This window comes from Fukomys damarensis, unplaced genomic scaffold (assembly GCF_012274545.1).
Source record: "Fukomys damarensis isolate Sample0158 unplaced genomic scaffold, DMR_v1.0_HiC HiC_scaffold_33, whole genome shotgun sequence".
NCBI classification, from domain to species: Eukaryota; Metazoa; Chordata; class Mammalia; order Rodentia; family Bathyergidae; genus Fukomys; species Fukomys damarensis.
In genome coordinates, this window is record NW_022900945.1 from 26,741,437 (window position 1) to 26,762,256 (window position 20,820).

The window sequence follows — 20,820 nt, forward strand, 5'->3', positions numbered from 1 at the left end:
GGCCAATTCTGGTTCTTTACACTTGGGTGTTCATTTGACAGACATTTTCTGAACAAAAAAAGAAAGAACAAAAAAGTGGGCCTGTTACTTCAAGGAAACAACTGACATTATTCTGTTGGCAATGTTAAAATTTGAACTTTCAAGTGAGAATTAGAATTTTGGGCAACTTGTACTCACTGTCAAGAGTGAAAGCTTTCCAGTGCTTTAATGATTTTTCTGATGAAGTCAGGGGTGATATTAATACATCTGAGTTTTTGCTCTTATACAGTAAAATAATATATGTTGTGATCTAAATAACTCATGAAACCAGTATTTTTCAAATGACAAATGTATTATGGCCCCAAATCATGCATGGGTAAATAAATGATCCACTCGAACTGCAAGACAGCCAAGTGGACTTGAAACAAGCAATGTAAAACACATTCATTGGTGTGCTTCAGATTCCACACTGCAATTAACCTGTAAGAGACTACCACACACTGAGTTCTAGCCTAGTATCAAAGAACACCTGTCATTATCTGAAAAGGCCATTTGAAGTAAAGGCCCTTTTTGAACTAAATGTCTCTGCAAGACTAGGTTTTCTTTTGAGTTCAACCAAAACAACATAACATAGCAGACTGAATGCTAATGCAGATATGAGAATCAAGCTGTATTCTAATGGAATAGACATGAAACAGAATTGCAAACATGTCAAATAATGCCATTCTTACCACTTGTTATAGGTTGCATCTAGAAGTGCCCCCAAGGCCTCATGTGCTCACAGGTAGGGCTTTTTGGAACTGGCTGGATCTAGGGCATGTGACACTGGGATTAAGGGTGTGTGGTACTAAATTAGTCCACTGATTGGAATTAGCAGAGTTCTAGGTGGCACCACCCTAAAGACTAGTAGCCTGGATGGGAAAAAAGGAAAAGGCAGATTGTTGGCTGCTTGTTGCTCACTGTCTTCTGCCTGCCATTCCATGAACTGTTTCTCCTCTGTGATGCCCCTCTGCCATGTCACCCTGCCTTGGAGCCAGACAACTATGGACTGAAACCTCTACAAACTGTGAGCTGAAATAAACCTTTCTTCCTTTAACTTGTGGTGTTGGGTATTATATCTCAGACACAAGAAAAGTAACTAAGATACCACTAAACTTTGTTTTGCCTTGGAAAATGATTATTTTTAGAAAAAACATGCTATTTATATTTACTTATATATAGCAGGTTAACTGTTGGTTTTAAATACATTAAACATACATGACATGTTTATTGAATAAAAATGAAGGAAATATTTTAAAGTTTCCCCATTTAAATTGTTAATATGATAAATATAAAGAACTACACCCCACTACCACTTTTAAAGTTTTTTTGAAGAATGTAAAGAGATCTTGAGACAAAAGAGTTTAAAAATTGTTCTCTAATATATTTAAAATCTTTTTTGTTGTTGTTGTTGTTGTTGTTTTGAGACAGGGTCTCACTATGTAGTTGAGATTGACCTGGAACTCACTATGTAGCCCAGGCTGGTCTCAAACTCACAGCAATCCTCCTGCCTCAGCCTCCCGAGTGCTGGGATTACAGGCATGTGCCACCATGCCTGGCTATATTTAAAACCTTTGTTTTAAATTATTTTGATTGAACCACGCATTTTACCCAGGCTGGTCAAACTCACAGCAATCCTCCTGCCTCAGCCTCCCGAGTGCTGGGATTACAGGCATGTGCCACCATGCCTGGCTATATTTAAAACCTTTGTTTTAAATTATTTTGATTGAACCACGCATTTTCAGCATTATACTCATGGAGAAAACCAAGATATAAAAAATAGGTTTTTATTTGTATGTGTATTATAAAAACACTATTAAGAGAAAATCTGTAAACTGATACATGAAAAACAAAAATCAACAAGAAAACCCCTCTTAGTTGCCAGGAATTTTATTTTGACCTACTCATTACCGAATTCTTGATCATTTACTCCTAGGTTTTTATCTTCATAGAAATTTTTGCATAAACGCACTTGGAGCCATCTCAGCTGGCAGCACCACCACGCTTCCGGCCTTATCCTCTCTTCTCTCGCCCACATCCAACTCAGCAGGAAACCCTTGCTTCATATCTAATTCCTTTTCTCCACTACTTTCTCTGCTTCTGTAGGTCCAAGCCATCACCTCTTCTCTGGACAACCACAGTGACCTCCCGACGGTCTCCCCCTTCTGCCTTTGTGCCCCAAGGGTGACTACCAGCAACGTGGAAGCCAAAGTGAACTTGGAGCAGCTCCCCACCTCGCCCTCCAGTATTAAAATGCTTACTCTCACCGCAGGCCCCACATCCTGCCTTGACTCCTTTGTTCCTCTCTTACCTCAGTCTCTGTCGCCAACATGAGCTCACACGTCCTCCTGCCCATCTCTGGCCTCTTGGCTCCTCTATGGAAGAGGCAGGCTTTAACTTCATGCCTCTGCCCTTGCTACTTGCTTAGACATCACCGGTGACTCGCCCCTCCCCTCCACAGCCACATTTGGGGCGAGGCTTTCCCTGGCATGAATCTCTCCTGGTGAGCGCTCAGCACAATCTAACACGTTGACTCTGCAGTCTTTCTTTCTGTCCTGCGCCTCTGCCACTCCCAGAACAGAATCAGGGAGACTGAATCCCGAGTCCCTAGACCAGTGACCAGCACACGGCTGCATGCTCAATAGATACTGTTAAACGACTAAGTAATAACTGCAAAACTGCTTTTAACAGAACATTAGAAAAATACAAGTGTCAGTGAGAAATCGGTTACATTTAACTGAATTTCCTACCACATAATACAGTTTGAGCGTCCCTTATCTGAAATGCTGAAGTGTTTTGGATTTCATATTTTATTTCAGAATATCTACATATACATAATGAGATATGAAATCAAAGTCTAAACAAGAAATTTATTCATGTTTCATACATATCTTAATCATATAGCCAGAAGGTATTTTATATAATATTTTAAGAACTTTGTGCACAAAACAAAGTTCCCTGGTATGGTAATTTTCATTTGTGGCATCAAAGTGTTGCTGAAAACGTTTTAAATTTTGAAGAATTTTGGATTCCAGATTTTTGGGTTAGGGATGCTTGACCTGTACCATATAGCCCTTCCAAAACAGGAAGGAGGTTGGCCTACATCTTTAACATGGAACGGTGTACAGTGAAAAAATGAAGTTGTAAAGCACTTTGTAGTTTTATATTATTTTGACAATAAATAAAAAAATTTCCCCAAGCTCTGTCTTTTTGTTGTCTGAACAAACTGACCATCTCAGAACGGTCAATTCCAAGAGTGCATGACGCTTCCTCACTGTCTGCTGGCTCCGGATGCCCGCTCTGGCTCCAGTCCACTATGGCACCCGCTGGCCCCCAGGGGTGACGTCCCTCCGTAATCTCAACGTGCCTCCCTCAGTTTCCGCTGCATCTAATGCTAGCTGCCTTCCTGGCACACTGCCAGTTGTTGTTGCCCCCACCCCCGCGTCAAATCACAATTCAAATACAAGTTCTTTCAAGGAAACTTCTCGGTTACCACATGGAAAACTTCTGACTAAATAAATACCAGCCCCCTGCCCACATACTGATGTACAGCATTAGCATTTCCGAGCTCCGTTCCAGAACATTAGACAGTTCTGATAGTAAATGCCTTATATGAAGCCAACGAAAACCACGTGTCTTTTACTATATTGTAAACACAGCCCTTCTTTCTGAAGTTGAAATATATAACAACATGGTGTACAATTAGATTTAATATTAAAAGCGTCCAGAATATTGACAAAACTAAACTGTAGTCAAACGGTTCAGACACTGTTAACCACTAGAGGGCAGACTTTAACAGCAAATGATGCCAGCACTAAAAAATTTTGACCAGGCATTGTGTGGTTAGTGGGTCCCCATAATTGATAACAAGATCTCCTGAGTAGATACATCACAGAAGATGCCAGAACCACATTTCTAAAAACAGTACATATGTCTACCTGCATGTCAGTATTTAAGGGGACAACAGTGATCCCACCGTTTTTACCTTGTATCAAGTTGGCAAGAGAAAACAGACTGAGGTTAGGTGTGGAAACCTCCTAGCTGACTTGGAATAAAAGCACTGAAGACTTTCTTGAAAATTCTTCGAGGAGTCTATGTTACTTGCTTCTGGAAACATAAAAATTTTTGAAACAACCTCATTTCCATTTCCCTTCATTTAAATGCCCTTTGCATCTAGTTCTATGTAGTCACTCTGTCACTATTTATTAAGGCAAGAAAACCCACTTCAAACCATTCTGTTGTTCTGTTTCAGAAGAACTTTTCATACCTAGAGAAAAGCACAGACCCAGGGTAGTAGGAAAGGCCAGGATGGCAGAGCATAGGAGATTTGCCACCTTGATTTCAAGTCCAGCTATGGAGCTGAAACTGGTCAAAATCTTGGTCAATTCTTGTTTGTCTGTTAGTTTTCCGTGGTCTTTGTCTCGGAACTGTCACCCTTAAACTGGGGAGGGTGATAGAAGCCTATAGCACAATATAAAATTTACCCCAAATGTTCATTGCGTCATTGCACCCACTAGCCAGACCAGGCTTCTTTGAGCACCTCCAGAAAGTTGGAACTTTTCTCACACCATCAAGGTCAGGGAGGATTCACTTCTTTCTGACTTAGGATATGAGAAAATTCATGTTGGGTGGTCCTGACGGAACAATGTTGAATCCAACTACCCAGGCTATGCCCACACTTATTCATTCAGCAGAGCCGAAGATGCCAGAACTGACTGGAATAGCAGAGAGATGGTGCTCAGAGCCAACAGTTCTGCCCCAAGATGCCAAAAGGCAGCCAGATCCTGCATGGTATTGCATGGTGTCTCTGTGATGGTGCAAGCTCATAAGCCTTGCACAGATTCACTGCTGGGTCCTTAGGCAAGATAAAGATGATATAAGATATAATAGGTGATCCAAGGTCCCACCACGGAAGTGCCAGCATGAGAAGACAATTTTTTTTGTTGTTGTTGAAAACAGGCTATGTATCATTAGGAAGGCAAAACACAAACAGCAGAGGTACAGTCAGCCTGGAGCAGGGGGGGTCTGGAAAACTTTTCTGTAAAGGATTCTGTTACTTTTGTAGGCCACAGTGCCGCAACTACTCGAGCCACCATCACAGTGCAAAAGCAGCCACAGGCAATATATCTATGGATGAGTCTGGCCATATTCCAACAAAACTTTATGTGTATACATCCAAATTTGAATTTTGTATAATTTTTCCACTTTTGGCTTTAAAGAATATTTTAAAATATAAAGTCTATTTTTCTTAGCTAGTGGGCCATAAAAAAACAGGCAGTGGGTCATACCTAGACTTGGGATATAACAGTCTGTTCACTCCCTTGGTCTAAAATCTCCAAATGCTCGTGAATTCATTTCATGTCACTGTGGTCCTAAGAGATTTCCACCTGGAAATCTCCTTTCCTCCCTAGAGCACTGACTCGCTTTGGCAAGATACCAGGCCCTTGTGTAAACTCTGGAACTGTCTCAACTTCCTCTCCCCACCTGCTCCATTCAAGCCTTGCCAGGATCTGTCATCTTGCCTAATAAAACGGATCTTAATTCTCTTTGTAAAAGGCCTCTGGACACCTGGCCGCTCCATTCCCACCGTCACTCTCTAAGGTAGGGCTCTTGATGACACCTTCCTCCCACCTGGCCTGATTTGACTTATAAACCCAAGACAGAAACCCAGGAATATTTGCTGAATGAGTGCGTGGGTAGAGAGAAGGATCCGTAAGTCACCATGCTCTCCAGCTGATCAGAGGTCTGGCCTCCCTGATGCAGCCCGTCTCAGGACTGCAAACTTCACCTACCACGGCGGCAGTGAATAAGGGCAAAGAGGCAAGCTTGAACCAGATCAGATTAATTGAGCTTCATTTCCATTCAGTAAGCATCACCCTTTTTAGAACGGTTCTATGAGCTCTGATAAATGATCAGTTGGGTAAGTACCACCACAGCCACGCTATTTCTATTATCCCAAAATGTTCCCCTTAGCAGAGGCCTTCTTCTCTCATCCCTTTGCCAGCTACTGATTTTCTTCTATCACTGTAAGCTTTGTCTTTTTCCAGAGGGTCATACAAGTATAATCATAGTCTGTAGTCTTGTGATACCATCTACCTCCACTCAGCAGAATGCATTTGGGAGTCACCATACAGTTCCGTTTGCTTCAATATCTGCTTCTATTTACTATGCCATTGTGTGGATATCCTGTAGTCTGTTCACCAGCTGAAGGACATTTGGTTTGCTTCCAGTTTTTGTCAGTAACGGCTAATGAACGTCACGACATGCGTGTACACGCAGGCTTTCATACGGATGTGTATTTTTAGTAAATGTGCTGATGAGGCAAGCACGTGGATATGTATTTTTATGACAAGGTTTTACTTTTTATAAGTGGCCACACCTTCACAGACCTGAAGGAAGGATAAGAAGATTCTACTGAACGAGGGACTGGCCACCTCTTTCTTCTGTCTTCCCACCCCGCTTCAGCGATTTTCTATAACCATGGTAACACCAAACCTCCTGAGAATATCCGAGGAGAAGGCTCTGGGGGCAGAGCGGGTAAAGCCAGGCAGGGGCTCCTCCCTCCTGGTCCTCGGAGCGTGAGCCTAGTGCGAGCCAAGGCCGCCTCACATCCACCGCTGGCAGAGCTTGACCCCTGGTCCCACAGAGGACGGTGCTGGCTCTGCGGATGTGCACACTCAGGCAAAAACCCGCAGAGCCAGCCAATCAGGCCATTATTTGGTTCATACAACTTGTTAAAATCTCATGGAACGTACAGCATGCCGTTGTCTCCCTAAGTCCCTTTCATGGCTTTGTTAGCAGGCTAATTCAGAGCAGACTGGCCTGTTTTCCTGCTGGAAGAAGAGACTTTCCTCAGCGACAGCTAGCTCTGTGACTGTGACCAAGGCTGCAGCCATGCCGAGCTCGAAAAGGGACCTGAAGTCACGCTGCTCCTTCACTCGGTGAGGTCCCCCATAGCCAGGGCACTTGTTCTTGTGCTGGAATTCACATAATTACTGTTCTTTTAATCTGGTGGGTGACCTAAAGTGTTCCCAGCAGAATGCAGGAAATGGCCTTGCTGAGATCTGCGCCTCAGTCAGATTTAAGTCTACAGACTTAGAAGACCCTCTGGGAAGGAGGATTTTCAGTGTCAGGCCCACAAAGGACAGCTTTTTAAGCCTCCCTGGGCTCATCTGCACCATGGAGGAAGAAGCTGAGTGGCTCGGCCCAGTCAGGACAGCACTTCTAGTCTTGTCCTTTCTTTTCCTAACCTGCAAAGCCAGCTCAGGGACACCAGGGATGACTGCTGAAGAAAAAGGATGTTTGTTCCCTAGGAATCTAGCCAGGAACAAAGGCTGCATTCTGTTGGACACTTCCTTCCCCTGTCGCCTGGAGAGCAGGCCTTTGTCTACAGGCCCGCATTATGCTGTTCACAGCCTGCCCACCCAAACATACTTGCCTCCTCACCACTAATTTGAAAACACAGGCGTTCCAAATTTTCTTTTCCACTTTGCTAAATTTTCCAATTTATCTTTCTTAAGGATGACTTATTTTCCATTGGAATAAATTATTTTTAAATCTAGAAAAAATTATTTTAAAATCTAGAAAGAAACAGAAGAAAAATCACCCAGCTCTGTCCTTGTAATCACTTCTACCTGAAGTACATATACCAGGTGTGGTGGCACATACGTGTAATTCCAGGGAGGCTGAGGCAGGAGTACTGTCAAGAGTTCAAGGCCAGTTTGGACTACACAGTGAGTTCAAAAGCCAGTCTGAACTGCATGAATGCGACCCTGTCTCAAAAATACAAACCAAACTTTAAATTACCCCCAGAAAAGACACTCTACTAAAGTAACTGTAGGCCTGTAAGTAAAGAGGCTGAAAAGAATCACTCTTCAGCAAAAAGAAGATAGATTATACAGATAAATATGGAGCAAGAGACATAAGGGGGCAAAGGCAACTCCTGAAGCTTAAAGAAGTAGCTCAATGAAAGAGACGATAAAAGAGTGAAAATAAAAGTCAGTCTTACAGGTACAAAAGGGGTTACAAAAGTAAAAATATAATGGCGCACAAAAAATATAAATCACAAAGCAAATAATCTGGGTGAGGCAACATCCAAAGTGGACCATTATCTATCAGGTCCTTGGTCTTAGCGTCTGAGATACAACAAGAAATGTCCAATCAAATAAAAAGTGTGATGGTTTGTGTCTAGATGTCCCCTCAAAGCCTCAGGCTGTCATAGGGCTTTTTCAGAGATGGCTAAATCCAGAGTGTGATAGGCTGGCATTGAGTGTGTGATAACTAAATCAGCCCACTGTCTGCTTTGGCACTGCCTAATCCTGGTAGTCTGGATAAAATAAAAGGGACGGAGAGAGGTTAGACTTCCCTTATTGCTTTTGCTGCCTTTGCCTACAAGAAACTGTTCTCTCCTCTGTGAAGCCCCACTGCCATGTGCCACTCTGCCTTGGAGCCAGCCAACTATGGGCTGAAACCTCCACAAACTCTGAGCTAAACAAACCAGCACCCCCTTTAACTTTGGGTGTTGAGTATTTTGTTTCAGCAATGAAAGAAAAGTAACTAACACAACAATTTTATGATCTAGAGTGACAGCATAGCCGGATGTGGTGCTGCATGACTGCAATCCCAGCACTCAGGAGGCTGAGGCAGGAGGATCGCTGTGAGTTCGAGACCAGCCTGGGCTACATAGTGAGTTCCAGGTCAGTGTCAACTACATAGTGAGACCCTGTCTCAAAAAAAAAAAAAGAGTGAGAGCATAAATAAGAACTCCTTTTACCACTTGCTAAAAAATCTTCCCTTCTAGCCTATCCTAGGATAGGGATTCCTAAAAATGTTAAGCTACAAGGTTTTCTAGCTGTGAGGAAGATGGAATCACAGAGAAGGTAGCAGGTAAGTGCAAGATCACCCTGCCAATCAGAGACAGAGCGTGGATCCACACCTACTCCCATGGAGTCTCTGCTGGATCACCATTTGGGAAAGGAAACACACTGAGTGTTTATTTGCATTCTCAAACACATAGAGTCATTATTCACATGGTAGCACAACTATTTTACCAAATTTTCTAAGCAACCAACTGATACACATCTAAGAAACTGGTCATGGAATAAATATATTTTAATGGGGGTAAAAATATGGCAAAACCCAAGGAGGACAGAAAGTAGGTAAAGCAGTTACAAGATAAAATTCTGTTGCACAATTAGGCCCAAGGCTACTGCCCCTAAAAGCTGTTTCCTCCTTCTAGAAGAAAAAATGTGGTTTTATCTAGGATAAGGTATGCTAGGTACGCAGAGGAAAATTCCAGAGCCTTACATCACTAGCTCAAAAAGTAACTACACGGTAGGCCCAGAGGAAAGGGGTCAATGTGAAGATTTCTGCTTCCTAATCTGGAAGAAATGGTTTCCTTCAGATGTAGTGAGAGAAGATCAGTTCTATTTCATTACAGATAAGAACTGATTAAACAAAATAGTGAAATTCAGACCTTCAAGGTGATCATGTTTAGAGCAACCATGGGAAAAGAAATTATGAGGAAAGAAGGCAAGAGCTAGGAAAACAAGGAAGTAGAAAAGCAAAGAACAAACTATCTTCTCCAGGTCCAGAATTAAAGAAACAGAAATATAGTGAAATAAGATTCCAAAATTTCTGGCCTACTTACTATGAATCTGCTTTTTATTTTCCGATCGCATTCAAACATCAAATTGAGCCTTTAGAGTTTAGGTGCCTTTGGGCAGCCGAGAAAGAGGCAAGCCTGCTACACAAAAGAACCCCCAAGCAGTCCTGGAGTTTCCCAGCCTGCATATTTCCCTCCATTCCACACCAGGAAGAACTACGGTAACTAAGCAACCGAGAAACTGGTCCCCTTTCAAGCCACATTAATGTGCTGTAATTCAAACCCTACGGCATTAGGAGGACACAATACAAACTGGGCAGAACCAAATTTTGGAATCTTTCGCTCTCTAGCTCTGTCTTGCCATAACAGTGAAGTCCCCACTGACCCCACTGGTTATGGGGTCAGCCTTGGTACCTCGTCTCCCCCTCCTCCAAGGAGTTAGGTCCCAGACCTCTTTCTTCTCCCTGGGCAGTGGGAAAGCAGGTGAAGATGGTCAGAAGTCTCCAGATGGGAGGACGGCAGCATCTAAAGACAGGGTGACCTGGGGTCTGCTGTTTGTTGGCCCACCAGGTGCTTCTGCTGCCCAGATGAGACTCAAGCAGGGATCAGACTGCTCTGCACACTGGGGTCACAATGAATGCCTAAAAATTTGGCATCTTAACTTTTGCTTTTTAGGACTTGTCTCTTACACCACCAGAAGGTCCCTTCATGGTGCAATATATGTCTCACAGAATTCCTACTTTTTTGCATGCCCAAAGGGCATATGTGCAGAGGACTGAGGGGCAACAGCTTTAAGAAATAACTTAAAGTCAAAGGTCCAAACAACATCCACGTTTTCTGCAACTCTCCCACCTCTCTTGATTTATCTACAGCCCCTATAGCTGTGAGGCGTCAGATAACACTGACTAATGGGCGGGCCCAGAGGGAGCTAAGCCTGAGAAGTTCTAAATGAACCTGCACTGGCTCAAGATCTCTGACACGTGGGCCTCTTTCACCTTGAGGTCCAAGGCCTCTGTGAACCTGCTTTTGGAGCACTACTGCCCATGGAGGCGAGCAAAAACACTTCACACCGGCCCGACAAATTCCCAAGCCATCCAGTCTGGACCAAGGGCAAAGGGAGAAAGAAAGAAAGAAAGAAAAATTTGAGATACATTCAGGAGGGACACAGGCACACCTCATTTATAAGGTGGTGACCAAATTCAACTCAGGTCTGGCGGAACAAGAAATTCTCAAAACACTTCGACGAGTTCTTGAAAAGAACACTTAGAGCCTCCCAAGAATAGTTCAATCATATGTCACTGCCTAGGGAAGGTAGGGAGAGCCAAAATAAATGGAAAACACCCCTAGTCACTGTATCTCTTTCTTAATCAATAGCTCATCTCAGAACAATCAATACCCACAGACAGAATGCAGTAGTTTGGATAATATAAAATCCCCTCACAGCCACATGAGGCACCCTCCAGAATCCCCCTGCAGGATGACTCTCCCAATGCCTGAAATCCTACATACATTATACTGTGTTGTTTCCTTATGCCCTGCAGTGTCTCCAACACAGGACAAAATTTCTGTTTCATGCTCTCTGCTTCCTTGTATTATGATTCTTCTGCTTTGGGAACATTATTAAGTAAAATAAGGGTCACCTGGACACAAGCACTGTGATACCATGACAGTTGATCTAATAATTAAGGTAGCTACTACGTGGCCAATGGGAGGACAGCACAAACAGCACGGGTTCATGGATCAGAGATGATTCTGTCCCAGGCACAATGCAGCACGACAGTGAGAGATTTCAAGATGCTACTCAGAAAAGCATACAATTTAAGCTTCTGAATTATTTATTTTAGAATTTTCCCCTTAATATTTTTGGATCATGGTTGGCTACAGGTAACTAAAACGATAGATAAGGGGGACTACTGTACTAAAACAAGCTATTCTAAAATTCTCTATGTTTAACTTTAAAATTCATTGCAGGAATTAAAAGGAATTTGACATCTACAAAAAAGAAAACAAAAACTGAGTTCTTGAAGTAAGGACCAGGGATATACTTCCTACACACAGCCTTACCAGGCCGGTGGTGGGAGACAGTTAACCTCTGAAACATGGCATAAAGTGGTTTTTACAGGGCTGCTGTGACTTACATACTCACAATTCCAATACACACTTTTTATGCCACAGTCGAGTCAATCCTGGTCTGTAAGTCTCACCCCCTAGTGCTTGGCAGTACATAATCTACAGAAAAACACACACAATGCATCTAGAAGGAACAGACACACTGCTTAAAAGGCCCTGCACAGACCCAGCTGTGGTGCCCCTGCTGGTTTAGATTACACATTCACTGCACTGAAAGCACAGCCCAGACATTATTTAGGAGTAAGAGAGGGAAAAAACAACATCCAGCTCCACTGCAACAAACGTTATTACACCAGCTCCAGTGACCAGGTGATGTTACCAGAGCACTCTCCCTTCCCATTTGTCCTCTGGTCTAAAAGAGGAGGAAATGCCAGCTTTCTGGGGAAGGGAAGAGTACAGGACAAAGAGATGGGTCTCAGGGATCTGAAATAGGGATGCTGCCACTGGAATAATGAGACAGACTTTGGCTGCTAAGGAGGACAGCTTAAGTTCTGACACATGCCATGATTTCTCCTGAAAAATAACAATATATGTCACTGAAAATCTAGGCGTGACACATCAGACTTCTCTCTTCTGTGGGAGGTAACTTTTAATTATAGCTCAAAAATAAAATAAAGCAAGCATACACACCCCAAAAAGGATAGAGGGAGGAAGTGAAGAACATCTTTTCTTTCTGCTCAGAAGGAAAATGTTATTTAGAATTGAATATTTAGAAGCACTGACCCTCAGCCCCATTGGAAAGTAAATTATTTCGAGGTCCCAGATGAGCTGCTGAATAAAATGCAGCTGTCGGAAAGACAGCTCGTAAAACCTCAGGGAGCCCTCAGTGCACCACTGAAGGTAAATACAGGTCCACAATTCCTCATTTACCAAAATGCAGTAACTCTAAAAACCACAAATTTAAGAAATAACTCATCTGGCTGCAAAAGTAGGCCTCATTTGGTGGCAAAATGTGACATGGAATTACATAGAATCATCGGTCATCTACTTAATCCCCCAGGTGTGAATATTCTTACACGTCACTGCCCAAATGAGTTTGATTACGAGGTGTTGCCCCCAGACCTCTAGTAGGATATTAAATGTATGAGCCATACCTTTCTTTTTTAAAAAATATTTGAATTTTAAAACCCATGTGGCCTACATAAGGGGGAAATGATTGTGGACCTGAAGAAGACATGAGACCCCTATAAAATTTACCAAAGGTCTGAGCAAGTCTCATATTTCCCCCAGTTGTTGCAATCCAACCAGCTTTCTACATGTCAGGCTGCAGCACTATCTGGCGACACTGTTAGAAACGGGAAATCTATTATACAGGTTCACAAGGACATGTTAAATCCTGGTTTCCTACCTTCACATATTCCAGAGTTGGGTCCAGAAGATGTGGATCTCTGAAAAGAGAAAACAGAAATTTGAGAACAATCGGGAACAACGCAGTGTTATATTGAATAAAATGTGCTCCACATTACTTCGCCCCATTCACTAAAGTTATTAAGATGCCTCCCCCACCCCATCCCCGAGATGAGACTCACAAGAGACAGACCTGGAAGTCAAAACACAGAGACAGATTATTTTCACGGGGGTGGGAGAATAATAACACCATGACCTCAGTCCAAAAGCGCCACATGCTCTCCTGTCAAATCCAGGCCTGAGAATGTTAGACTACTTATGTGTGGCAATTCCAGTTTTACTCCAAAATAAAAACTAGCCTTAAAGTTTGAAGCAAGGAGCTCCAAGGGGGCAAAGGAGAGAGCAGAACATCATCTAGGCATCGTCCGGCATCATCTACGTTAATCCCCAAACAGCAGCTGCGCTGCGCCCACTCTGACAGTAGAGTGGAGAAGGTCAGGTAGGTGGAGCATCAGCCCGAATGTGCAGTGTGTGGATGAGGGAGGGAGGGGGCCTCGTACCCAGATCTGCTTCTCAACCACATCTTCCTCATCGCTGGATGCTCCCACATACTTCTGGTATAAACCCGGGCAATTCACCCTAATTTTCTTTGTTGCCCAGTGCTGTCTCCCATTTAGGGTCTGCGCTTATAATAATATGTCAGAATTAATTAGACAATTACAAGTACACAGCAGTGGGTGACACTGAGGAGGTAACTTATTACAGAAAATGGAACGAAGATCTGACCATAACAACAGAAGAGGGAGGAGACACAACAGCCAATGTTTTCAGTGCTGGAAGGATTATAGTCAGCTGGCCCTCATGATGTGGACAGCTGTTGTCAGAGACCTCAACTTCAAATAACTCAACAAGTGCCCTATAGAAATGAGACTGTTTACAAAGGACAGAACTGCTCTAAAGCCTGAAAGGTAGACTCCCCGAAGCAAGAGGGAGGCATCTTAGCAAAGCCACCCACTGAAGGGCCATGTCCGTCACAAAGCGGTGAACCAGAACGCACTGACAAGCAGGCCATCACCCCACCCCCGGAGCAGCAGAGCTCAACCCCCAGACTTCTGGGGACCACTCACTGGGCTGTTAGAGACTGCAGCACTCTCCCCTGAACAAGAGCACAAAGGCCACTGCACCCTGATCCACAGGTCCGGCACACAACTATCTCGTGCTGGAAATGATTCAGCCCCAACACCCTCGCACAGGTTTGACCGTCCCCTTATGGCTGCACACAGCACAGGGGCTGGATGGTGCCCAAGATGTCCCTCTGCATGCAGAGACCAGGTCCTGAAAAGCATCCCTTTATAGGAGTAACGGATTCCAAAGGGCTTAAATTCACCATCCCTGGGTGCACTCCCATCAAAGAGGGGTATGAATCTGCTTTTCAAAGCCTTCACAGGAGGCAAACTATCTTCAGGCTGCTGATGCCATCAGGCAGCTTGAGTCAGTCTGCTGCTCTGGGGCACCTGCTCTTGTAGGCCTCAGCTCAGGGCAGCAGCTGGACAGGACAGCATACCGATGTCTTGAGGCTTGCTTCTTTGGAACTGTCCCGTCAGTACTGCAAACAACAGCAGCACTTCAGCGGTGCTCCTCCTTTAAACCTCCACACCTTGATTTGCTACTGAATTAACATTTAGGTTACAGGCCCAGTGTTCTGGCCTTGAGTACAGAAAAGTGCCGGAACCACTGAAATGCTGTTGATATCACAGTCTTGGTATTTCTGTTTTTACATATATTATAAGATATATTTTATGTACACACATCCATGCCTTAATGCATGGGTAATTGGTATATACTATCTAAAGTGATGCTTCTCAACTTGTTGGTCTCAGAGTCTTTAACACTAAACAATCAAGGACCCCAAAGAGCCTTGGCTCATGGGGCAGTAGCTACTGATTACACAGCTTGAGCTATTAGAAATTAAAAGAAATTTTAAAAATCTATTAATTAAAACTTCTAAATAATTGACGTTTCCATAAAAACATTAAAATAGATGCATTTTGATAACAAAAATTTAGTGAGTGTCAATCCTTTTTTTCCTTCACGAATCTTTTTCATGGCTGGCTCAGTAGAAGCCAGCTGAATTCTCATATCTGCTACATTCGTCTGTTACCAGGTATGTGTTGGTTGAAATAAATGATGAAAATCCATCCTCGCACTGATTTATAACTGGAAAAGGGAGGGGTATTTTAACAGACTTTCAGGTAATTATGAATATTCTGCTTTGATAGCATACCAAAAGTAAAAAAGCAAAAGTGGAAGCTTCTTAAAGGTTAAGTTTTAATATGGAATCTGAAATTCCCTCCCTCCCTTGCCCTCTTCTCTTCCCCTGGGGATTGAACTCAGGGCTTCCAGGAAGCTAGGTAAGTGCTCTACCACTGAGCTACATGCCCAGCCCTTTTTATTTTATTTTAGAGATAAGGTCTCACTAAGTTGCCCAGGTTAAACTCCAGGTTGTGATCCTCCTGCCTCAGCCGCAAGTAGCTGGGATTATAGGCACAGGGGACCGCGTCTTACTTGCAACTGTGTCTTTTATTCTCACTCCGAATGATCCTTTATCCATGTGTCATTCATAACCAGTACTCTGGAACCTACCGGCTTACTGAGTTGTGTAAATCTCCCAAATTTGATCCATCTCAACATTATATTTTAAAAAATTAAATGCATAAAGTACTTTCCTGGTACATGTGTGGCTCCAATACCAAAAACATGGCTCAATCCTCAATGCCAACCTCTCCCTCAAAGAAAATAAAAAAGAAGCCACTCTCACACTTATTAATATCAACACTGATCTAAGTACAGAAGTCAGTATCAGGAACTGTCAAGTTCATGGTAGAGAATAAGGTTTTCCAAAATTCTAATTTTTGCTTGAGAGCTTGCATTCTTTTTATTGGCAACGAACACTGTCACATATCCTTGAGCTTCATTTCATTCATTTTTTGGGAAATGATCTGCCAAATACCAAGACCATACAGACAGGATTTGACAGTAAACTCTTTTTTAAAGTACTGCTCTTGTCATTATTTTAGTAATTTTATTTGGAACTGTGCTATGATCTTTGCCCTTCCCACCAGATTTGGTTATAAAGTCCTTTTCCTTTCACCTTCTGAAAGCTGGACTCTTCTCCTTATCATGCTGAAATGCACATGAAAACTCTGCTGGGCTGGTGGGAGGGCTAAGCCTCACCCCCTTTCTAGAAGCAGGAGTGGGTTCCCTGTCCACACTCAAAGAAGAGATCACGTCAAGTGATAGTTATTTCCTGTTTCAGTAAATATGAAAAAAGATGTAAGACTTGAGATCTAAGAAAATTAAATTTAAATTGTTAAAGATTTAAAATATCTTTCTATCCCACAATCTATATATAATGGGCTATTACTCAGTCCTGAAAAAAGAATTAAGATCTTGCCATTCGTCATACATGGATGAGCCTTGGGCCATACACAGAAAGAAAATTATACCATACCTCACTTTTTTTTGTGGCCTCTAAAAAGTTTAAATATACAGAGATAGAAAACAAAATAGTGATTACTAAGAATTGGTGGAGGGAGGGAATAGAGAGATATAGGTCAGAGGATACAAAGTAGCCCATATGTAGAATGAGTCAATTGAAAAATCTTATGTACAACACCAGGCTTATAGATAATAAAATAGTACTAAATCTGGGATTCATGCCAAATGAGTAGATTTTAGCTATCCTTGCCTCAAAAACAAAAACAAAAACCATGGGTAACTATGGGAGATGATGGATATGTTAATTTTCATTACTATAGTATCCCATAATGTCATACGGCTTATCTTAAATACACACAATGAAAATTATTTTAAAGTACAATCAAGACTTTAGGGACCCTTTTTTCAAGATGTCTATCATTTTTCTTTGCCTCTCATCGATCACTGGCCCGCAGAGTAGGGATACAGATTTTGGTACAAATATGCTTGTTCTTCGTCCTTCAAAATTCCTACCTGTCCTTGAACGATTCAACATATTTACAGCAAGTCATCTCCTCACCAGCTTGAACTTGTTCTCACTCTACTTTCATTTACCTTAGTTTCACTTTCAACACCTGCAACACATATCACACAACAGCTTCTGCTCCTGGCAGAGTGCTAAAGTTCCTAGAACTAATTAAAATCAAGCACAAACTCAGAAAACACCATGAAAGGAGACATAGTGATAGCTGAGATCAAGACAATCACCAAACCCTTGGATAGGGTTTGTCCTGCTTACTTACAACACTGTTAAGTTGGAAGCTACTAAGTGAAAGGTCTTCAGTGTTTCCCATCCTGAACTAGTAAGGTGGCATTTTAATTAGGCAAAGAAGAGGACCCCAAACAAATGCTTTAAAAGAATAACCTCACCAAGCATGGGAATGGCCACCTATAATGCCAGCTACCTGGGAAGTTGAAGGAAGAGGATCACAAGTTTGAGATTGGCCTGGGATATGTAGCAAGTCCCTGTTTCAAAAAAAGTATACTCTATACTTGACAGTACCAAAGTGCAAGAATACCTTGGTTCACAAAACTTCTGTTCGTAAACAATTCTGTTCACAGACAAATCATTCAGCAAAATTTTGCTTCCATTCTCAAACTCCACATCAAGTGACAAACAGGACCATGGCCATCTTCCCCCCTACAAACACAAATGCAGCTACCTTCCCCAAAATTGTAAAACAAATTAAGTTTGTACACTGAGGTGACCCTTGTACTGTACAATTAAATTAAAGAGGGTGTTCTGAGGCAGGACAGAGGGACAGGACATCTCTGAGAGGGACACCATAGCCAGCACTGCCTCAGGACCCACTAAAGCCCAGGGCCTGGCCAGTGTTGATATGCTACCCCATTCCCGGGAGAATGTGGAACTTAGCCGCAGGACCAGCCCAGGGAATGTTCATGTGCACTGGAGACAAGGGGAGAGGAACATTTCAGTTTTCAGGAGGTGAGAGGACAAGGACTATATACACCCAGATCCAGACACAAGGGCAGACCCTAGGCAACATGTGTTCTGCTTGAAAACAAAGCCATAATCACAAAGGATGACTTTATTTCTGTTTGTAATATGTAGAATAGATGAGCTAGTCTGAAGGATGCTCTAATTAAATTATATCTGGATTTCAGCGACGACACTGAGAAATCAAGGTATCACTGTGACTGAACAACTTATAGGAAACTCGAATTATTCAGTATCCATTAAAGCAAGTTTCAAAATGAGCAACCAGCACCACCCCCCAAAATGAAAATGAAGCCCTAGATTACAGACAGGTCCTTATGGGTAGATGAAGTCGTCAGCTCAGCTCCCCTGCTGGCACACTATTATGATGCCTCTTGGCCCAAGGACCACTAGTGAATGAAGACGGTTCCTAGGACAGCCGAGCTGGCTGAGGGGTGACGTGCACAGGCTCTGAGCTGTGTGAACCGGGCCCAGTTCACCATGTGAACAAACACCTCCATGCGTCAGTTTTCTCTGTAACATGGTAATAACACTACTACCTGCAGCATAAGACCGTTGTGGAGATTGAATGCAGGTGAAATTAGTCTATCAAAGTATTTGTAATACTGCCCAGCGAGCGGGGGATTTAGCTCAGCGGTGCCGCTGACTGCCTGCCTCACAGGCTCAAGGTCCTGAGTTCCATCCCTGGTAACAGAATAAAATATAATAAAATACTGCCCGCCCAGTACAGGGTAAGTAATATATGGGCATATATTAAGTGCTGTAAGTGGGAGCTGTGTGCCAAATAATATTAATTAGACCCTCTGCCTTCCCACTATAAATAGTTTAAGTAAAAAGTAAAATCTAACAAACAAAGCAAAACAGAGATAAACATTACAGTCCCAATTTAAAAATTGCACTTGGCTTCTCCTGGCCAGGCAGCCATCGCTCCAGCGCCGGCCCCGATCCACCGCGGGAAGGAGAGCCATGCCTTCTCCCAGACCAGCTGCCATTGCTTGAGCGCCGGGAAGGTAGCTGCCCAGGCACCCCTGAACTCCCTAACACTCTCCCCACCCACACGCACTCTCAGATCTCCTGACTGTGCCAATCTTTGGACCCACTCTGCAGAGGCAGAGGTGGTCATCAAGGGTATTTTTCTGAGTTCCCAACTTTGAACATCTTTAAAGAAAGGATGTGGGAAACCTGTAATAGAATGTTGTGGAGTTCAGCCATTCAGAAGGTTAGGGAATTCAATCTGGGCCTTGCAGCCCAAGGTCAGTCAGCATCATGGGGTTCAGCCATCAGCTAACTGAGACCAGGGGTCTTGCATCCTCGCTCTGTCTGAGCCATTAAATGGTAAATACACTATATTGAAATTTTGTTCACTGCAGACATGTTCTGGACTACTTCTTGATTTCAATTTAATTCAAATGATTTAAGAGTGATAGACTAGTGACTACCACAGGTGGTCAGTTTCCAAGTTGTGCTTTATCATACTGTGTTGCTGATTGTATCTGTTGGGATAAAGCATTGCGGTTGATTTGATGAGCTGTTTTCTCTGATGTTATGAAGATGAGAATGTCTGTGGATCGTTAGAGACACAGAAGCTAGGGTGCAACTATATCACAAAGATTTGGGTGATAACCCAGAGATTAAACCAAGGACAGTCCGACAACAAAAAACAAAAATGAGAAAACACTTAGGCAAGACACAAGGACAGACTTCCAGTTCACCAATGGCAAACAGTAGGGCAAATGAGGATGAAAAGGCCGATAGTGAACCACCAGGACACCCTGAACTCAAAGCACAGGAAGTAACAAAACAGATCAATCAGGCTCTAGAAAAATTCAAAACAGAAATAATTTCCCAGATAACCATAGAGATAGTGATCAAAATGGAAGTCGTGATTCGAGACTCTAGAGCAGAAACTGACAAAAAATAGATGAGCTCAGGACCATGATAGAAGCCATGAAGGCCCAGCATAAGAAAGAAATGGAAACAGTAAACACCCAACATAGGAAAGAAATGGAATCCATAAAACAGATTCAAACAGATATCCAGGAGATTAAACACTCCATAGAAAGTGTACACAACAGAATAAAAGAATGAGAAGATAGACTCTCAGATATAGAATGTAAGATTGCAGTCAGTGACCATGAAAAGAGAGGTCTCTTAAAAACAGTAAGGGATCATGAGAAATAGATCCAACAACTCCTAGATGATGCAAAGAAGAATAACATAAGACTGATAGGAATACATGAAGTAGCAGGAGAAAATACAAAGGACTTAAAAGAGCTGTTCACAGAATTAATGACAGAAAATTTTCCAAACAGAGGGGAAGAATTTGACATTCAGATAACTGAGGCATATAGGAACCCAACTAGATACAATAAAAAAAAATCTACACCTAGACATATAATAATCAAGATCCCAGAAACCCAACAGAAGAACAAAATACTACAAGCAGTAAGAGAAAAGAAACAAATCACATACAAAGGAAAGGCCATCAGAATCACAGCACACTTTTCACACAAACCCTTGGGGCAAGGAGAGCCTGGAATGAGATATTTCAAGTACTAAAAGAGAACAACACCAATTTACTGTGTTGAGTTGGCATTGTTCAAAAATGGACAGCCATATTGGTCTAAAAATGTTAATTATTTTTATTTTTTATTTTTTTTCCATGTGTACAGGGGTAACACATCATACTAAATATGTAAGGTCACATCTACGGGGGTTTGATTAC

The 20,820-nt window shown here is 42.6% G+C and overlaps 1 protein-coding gene across 2 annotated transcripts in view; it reads right to left on the reverse strand.

Annotated features, from left to right (window-relative positions):
* Bcar3 (BCAR3 adaptor protein, NSP family member) overlaps positions 1 to 20,820 on the reverse strand; it is a 120,616-nt gene that overhangs the window by 65,274 nt on the left and 34,522 nt on the right. For both annotated transcript variants that reach the window (XM_010625723.2, XM_010625728.2), the window contains one exon: positions 13,101 to 13,140. In XM_010625723.2, coding sequence (XP_010624025.1) covers positions 13,101 to 13,140 — 40 coding nt within the window. The remainder of the gene's footprint in view (positions 1 to 13,100; positions 13,141 to 20,820) is intronic.